Source organism: Schistocerca piceifrons, chromosome 3 (genome assembly GCF_021461385.2).
Source record: "Schistocerca piceifrons isolate TAMUIC-IGC-003096 chromosome 3, iqSchPice1.1, whole genome shotgun sequence".
In the NCBI taxonomy this organism is placed as follows: Eukaryota; Metazoa; Arthropoda; class Insecta; order Orthoptera; family Acrididae; genus Schistocerca; species Schistocerca piceifrons.
Window position 1 is genome coordinate 915,099,641 of NC_060140.1, and position 6,570 is coordinate 915,106,210.

The 6,570-nt window shown below is 49.3% G+C and overlaps 1 protein-coding gene across 1 annotated transcript; it reads left to right on the forward strand.

Annotated features, from left to right (window-relative positions):
• The first annotated feature begins 616 nt into the window (after nucleotides 1-616).
• LOC124789847 (cuticle protein 18.7-like) lies at nucleotides 617-6,290 on the forward strand. The gene is made up of 2 exons (XM_047257353.1): nucleotides 617-662; nucleotides 5,817-6,290. The coding sequence occupies exons 1-2, from the start codon at nucleotides 651-653 to the stop codon at nucleotides 6,195-6,197; spliced, it is 393 nt and encodes a 130-aa protein (XP_047113309.1). The 5' UTR covers nucleotides 617-650; the 3' UTR covers nucleotides 6,198-6,290.
• The last annotated feature ends 280 nt before the right edge of the window (nucleotides 6,291-6,570 follow it).

Below are 6,570 nucleotides of genomic sequence, written 5' to 3' on the forward strand. Positions count from 1 at the left end.
GGTTCCTAACTGAGGCGCCCATAACCGCTCGGTCACAACGGCAGGCACTGTTAACACCAGCTGCGCAATAGCAAACTACTCCATGGCAAGACTCACAATGAAGAAACGCGAGAAATTCAAAATGATGCAACATTCGAGATCTTTACGGGAGCCGAAATGATCTGTAACAATGTAGTCTAAATATACTATGCGATGCAAAACCGGTGCGCTTAATGGAGGACAGTTTTTGTTGCAGAAGAAAATCTGGATACGCATCGACACCTCCTTGACTGTGTTCCACTGATCGTATCAGAAATGTTACGACACACACAATGCGACCCGCTGTAGCTGCGCGACGCCCCGGCGGCACTCCAAGGAGGCGGCGCGGCGGTCGTGCTGGGGCCGTTCCGGCGGCGCGCATGTCGGTCAGCGGCAGGTGGGCGTGGCCTCGCCGACGCGTGCGCACTACGCCGGCCGCGGGGAATTCGCCGCTCCGCGCCCGCGGTCGCCACCGGAAGCGAACCCCGGGCCGTAACGCACGCGCCCCTCCCGCCAGGCGGACCGCGTCGGTCCCTTTCACGTCCGCGAGCGACTATAAAAGGCGGCGCTTGCTCACTGCGAGCACAGTTCATAGCGGGAAGCACCGTCTAGACACCACCACAAGCTCCGCCATGAAGGTCTTCGTAAGTAGATCAGATTCTCTGAACTACTCGGATACACAGGGCTATCTAAAACTCCCCCTTGCAAACTTGTACGACTTGTAAAGGGGCCCGAGAGATAACCCATGTTCAGAAAGGCACCTTTTCCGTCCTACAACCATTTGGAAACATTGGTTAAAACAGTCTTGGTTGCAATTTTAGTTTTTTATTCTTCAACGACGCGTTTCGCCATATTTAGGCATCTTCAGGTTATCTTTTCTAGATGGACGTAAGAGGCACCAAGATCTGCATAACACGTTCCCGTTCACAGGACCTCGCGTTATGCAGATCTTGGGGCCTCTCGCGTCCATCTAGAAAAGATAACCTGAAGATGCCTAAATAAGGCGAAACGCGTCGTTGAAAAATAAAAAACTAAAATTGCAACCAAGACTGTTTTTAACTAATACTGTTAAGCACTGGTTTGCTGTATGCCACATATGGATTGGAAGAAAGATTTGAAAACGTGTTAGTAATGCGACCACTTTTATAATAAATCTGTTGGGTGTAACGCAGTACATCACTTGTTTCACAATTACATGCATTATTAACCAAATGAATAAAAATAAAACGTAACCAGCTTTCACGATCGCTGATGTTTACAGTTAAACCGTTTTTGTCCATCTCAAAGCAGGGTTGGCATTCTGATCCACTATAAGTACTGTTCGACGTGGCGACCACCAAGTTCGGTGCACAGATAGTACCAACGATTGATGTGGTGCACATCCTCCATCACATCTGGTGTCCCTGAAATCTGTCATGCAGCGACCACCCCTCGTGCGATTAGGTACAGGAGTCTGTACAGGAGTCTTATAAACAAAACTGTTCATTCGACCCCAGAGGTCCAATGGAGTGAAATCCAGAAGCCATGCGATTGGACGATCTGAGCCTATCCATCGATGTCGGTACCATTGGACATAACATGAGCCGGACGGTGTGGCCGAGCGGTTCCAGGCGCTACAGTCTGGAACCGCTGCGGTCGCAGATTCGAATCCTGCCTCTCGCATGGAAGTGTGTGGTGTCCTTGGATTAGTTAAGTTTAAGTAGTTCTACGTTCTAGGGGACTGATGACCTCAGAATTTAAGTCCCATACTACTCAAAGCCATTTGAACCATTTGGACAGAACATGATGCAAAAAGTGAACGCGTGCGCCGTCGTGCTGGAACCAGATGTCTTGACGGACGTTCAGTGGCACAGCATCCAACAGCATGCCCAATACTTACTGTAGCGATGTCAGGTCCAGAATACCCGCACACATACTGAGGCCAAATCTGTTTTCGAATTCCTGGACAAGCGTGGCAAGTGGGTTTTCGTCTCCGAAGACATGGCTGTTTCGAGAATTGAGAACACAATCCTTAGAAAATTTATATTCATCTCTGAAGAGAATGCACCTTGGAAATACTAGAGGCTCGTTGATGCAGCGGCGCCGTGCTAAACTCAAAGCGTGGTGTAAAGTCATTTGGCATTAGTGACTGTATCTTTTGGAGGCGTTATGGATGTAGATGTCGGTCATACAGACGATGCCATAAGGTGCTGGGAGCAACATCCATTGCACGTGCTTTTGTTCGTGTAATCATTGACGGACTATCTTCAACGTGATGCAGTAGGGCCTATTCTAGTTGGGACGTGCGCCGTCTTCTTGGAGCGCCACAGTCGCGCCTGCTGACGGTAGAGGTACCATTTCTCGAAACTGTTGAGTGACTCTGACGAAAAGAGTATGCGATGGAGTCGGGCGTTGTGGATAACGATATCGATAAAGGCCCTGAGCGGCTCTTACATGGCCGGGAGCTTCGCCATACGGAAGGATCATGTCGGTGTACTGTGCAAACATGTACCCAAATATATTGCTCTAACTTTCACATACACGTGAATGACGCTCGAACCAGATCAGAGAGGTAGGACAGACGTCAAACGACGTCCGCCGGTCCGACGTAACCACCCTCCGACATGACTACCCTGTTTGCATACATATTTAGCAAATATGTTTTGAAACGGCTGAAGCACGGAAACGGTACGTTTCCGGATATGGCTTCCAGTCCAAAATATTTTGTACTCAGTACCCTCTCAGCTCCTATAAGTTTCTAAGAGAAATTTTAGAGCACTCTGCAGAAGTAAGAAAGGGAAATTAGAGCTAACGTCCTATCCACTACGAGGTCATTGGAGACCGAGCAGAAACTCAAATTAGAGAATGACGAGGAATGGAGTGGGCCGCGTCCTTTGCAAAGTAACTATCGCGCCATTTGCTTAAAGTGGTTAAGGGAACCACGGAAAATTTACATCTGATTACCCAGGCGGGGATTAAATCATCGTGCTACATAACGCAAAACCAGTGTCTTGCTAGTATGATAATTCGCTTGACATGTGTAGTTTGTTCTCAACGTCCTGAACAAGTGCTCCCTGGATCTGAATCGTCTGATGCCGATACAGGTCTGTCCACTTCGGGCTGCCAACAATGGCGATCTAAAAAAGAAGTCCTGACGTGTGTCACCACCATTATCAAGTGATAGGGGCTTGCCGAACCAGTAAGCACATATGCAGTTCCTGCACTGCGTAAGGGAAGCGCCCGGATAACCTTGGGTGTTCAACAGGCTCTTCCGTGACGGGGAGGTGTGCCGGCCCCATATTGAATCGGGCCGGCGGATTAACGCTGAGTTGCGGTGTGCTGACCAGCCTGGATGTGGTTTTTAGGCGGTTTCTGACATCTCATTAGGTGAATATCGGGCTGATACCCAAGCCTCGTGTTAGTTACGTGATTCGCAAACATTTCGAAAGCTTTCATCCACTTCCGCGTGAATAAAATTACAGACAGAGAGCTGGGGTGCACACATACCGTCCCGAGGTGGCCACAGGCAGGGCGTCAGATCCCCGCGTAAACTAACCACGCCAAATCCATTCATAATCAATACTGCGACGATGCGGAACAAAGGCACAAACAGAAGTAGAACAAGAGTCATCTTTAACCTCTGAGCGCAGAAGACTTCAAGCAGAGATTAAATGCAGAGATGACAAACTCTAAAGCGTTAGTACTGCTTTCTGTTCTGGAATCTCTTATTCATCTCTTTAATTTTAATGTGAAATGAAATGATGGTATGGCTTTGTTGGCCGGGAGGCCCCATGCGGGGGAGTTCGGCCACCGTAGTGCTAGTCCACTTTAGTTGACGCCACATCGGCGACTTGTGAGTCAAATATGATGAAAATAATGATGATGGACACAAAACACCAAGTCCCCTGCCGGGAACCGAACCCGGGCCCCCTGCGTGGTAGGCAGCGACGCTAGAGCTACGCTACGGAGGCGGACAATTTTAATGTGATACATGTGTACTGAACGATTAGTTTGCTGATGTTCATGCCGTCTCATTTACTGTTAATTTTGTTGTAGTATTCGTTGTTACTTGCTAATTTGCTGCTGTTCCATTCTTGTAAGTCGTCCAAAAAAAGTTTGTGGCACTATTAAAGATAATTTCTGAATTCTGATTCTGGAACTTGAGGATGCAACAGTGACAGAAACTCGGAAAAAAGCAAGGAATACTCGGCCGAAACTATGGAGAATGTACACCGTTTGAAGATAACCGTTCATATCGCGGCGTGGCGGTTCTATTATTAGTATGTGTCGTTGTTTTTTCTGACTGTTGGTTGGATGCCATATGGTTGTGTTAGTAAGAGGATAGCTGGTGAGTGATGCTGGGAAAGTGTGACTGTACCGTGGTTCAGATTCATGGTAGGTGAATCATGGCTTGCCATGAAGGCAAGTGAGGAAAGTGAGGCTTTGTTCTTGGAGTACGTGGAAGAAGGAATTTCAGTATCTGATTGGGGAAACGATATAGTTCATTTTTTCCTTGACATAACTTGTATTCCTGGATCCAATAAAACTTTCGTACTTCACCATAAGGATGATTTTCTTTAGATGTTACATAAAGGCGATGGATATTTTCACACATAATACTCCTTAGAAGTCTGTTCAGCCGTACTAATTTCGTCACATCTTCCCTCTGGAAATCTGATATCCTCGTTCCCCTGAGTTTTCTGTGTGTTCCAAATAATATGATGCTTACAGTCTAGTTTGTCTTTAATAGTTTCCTTACGGCGCAGATTACGCCATAAGATTTAAAAAAAAATAGCTATGCGTTTTGTCTGGGACAACCTACACAGTACAGAAACAAGAAATCATTTGAAACTTCCTGGCAGATTAACTGCGTATCGGACCGAGACTCGAACTCGGGGCCTTTGCGTTTCGCAGGCAAATGGTCTACCTACTGAGCTATACAAGTACGACACACGCCCAGTCCTCACAGCTTTAATTCCGCCAGCGTCTCGCCTCCTACCTTCCAAACTTCACAGAAGTTCTCCTGCGAAACTTGCAAGACTAGCACTGCTGGAAGAAAGGATGTTGCGGAGACATGGCTTAGCCACAGCCTAGGGGTTGTTTCTAGAATGAAATTTTCACTCTACAGCGGATTGTGCACTGATATGAAACTTCCTGGCAGATTAAAACTGTGTGCCGGACCGAGACTCGAACTCGGAAACTTCGCCATTCGCGGGCAAGTGCTCTACAAACTGAGCTACCCAAGCACGACTCACGCCCCATCCTCACAACTTTAATTCTGCCAGCACATCGTCTCCTACCTTCCAAACTTCACAGAAAATCTGCGAAACTTGCTGGACTAGCACTACTGGAAGAAAGGATATTGTGGAGACACGGCTTAGCCACAGCCTGGGGTATGTTTCCAGAGTGAGTTCGAGTCTCGGTCCGGCACACAGCTTTAATCTACCGGGAAGTTTCATATCAGCGCACACTCCGCTGTAGAGTGAAAATCTCATTCTAGAAGAAATCATTTGCAAGATTCTCAGAACACCTGAGAGGAAATAAGGAAAGCTTTGATTCAAATGGTTCAAATGGCTCTAAGCACTGTGGGACTTAGCATCTGAGCTCATCAGTCCCCTTGGCATAGAACTACTTAAACCTAAATAACCTTAGGACATCAGACACATCCATGCCCGAGGCTGGATTCGAACCTGCGACCGTATCAGTCGCGTGGTTCCGGACTGAAGCGTCTAGAACCGCTCGACCACAGGATATCTTTGGAACGAAATTGTAGCGTTATTAGGGGAGCCTTAGTACTCAGGTGCTGGACTTGTTCGCAGGTTGCCCTGTCAGCCCTGCTGGCCGCCGCCGTCGCCGCCCCCGCTCCCGGCTACCTGGGGGCCGCGCACGGCGTCCTGGCCGCCGCCCCCGCACTGGTCGCCGGCCACGGGGTGCACCCCGGCTACGCCGCCTACGGCCCGGCGCACATCGCCGTCGGCCCCGGCGGCTACGTCGTGGACACCCCTGAGGTGGCCGCCACCAGGGCCGCCCACCTGACCGCCGTCGCCCACACGCAGGCCCGCGACGCCCACATCAACGGCGCCTACGCGCACGCCGCCCTCGCCGCCCCAGCCGCCATCGTCGCCGCCCCACACGCCCCCGGTCTGCTCGGAGCGCACGGTCTCGGCTACGCCCACGGACACTTGGCCATCCACGGCTGAAGCCTGCTGTCGCGCCGGACGCCCCACCGCCGTCATCCCAAATTGTGTACAAACTAACTTATAAGTAAATAAATATCGGCCCATCGAAATGAATCTGTCATTAGTTTCTGTGATTGCAGTTCCCTTCCAACAAAAAAAGAAGAAAGCTAAAGAAAGTAAAATAAATTGCATGAAACTGATTTACTTCTGGATCACTGTCTCGTGGGCCCCTACCACCACGGCACAGCGCGTCCCCAGGTTGCGGATAGGGGATACGGCCTTCAGATATGAAGGGCAGCTGCGATTACAAGAAATAAGCAGTCGCGGACAGCCGGTGAGGAGCTGGCGATGGTCTGATGAACCATCCCTGTTTCTTCTTCTCTTACTATCAAGT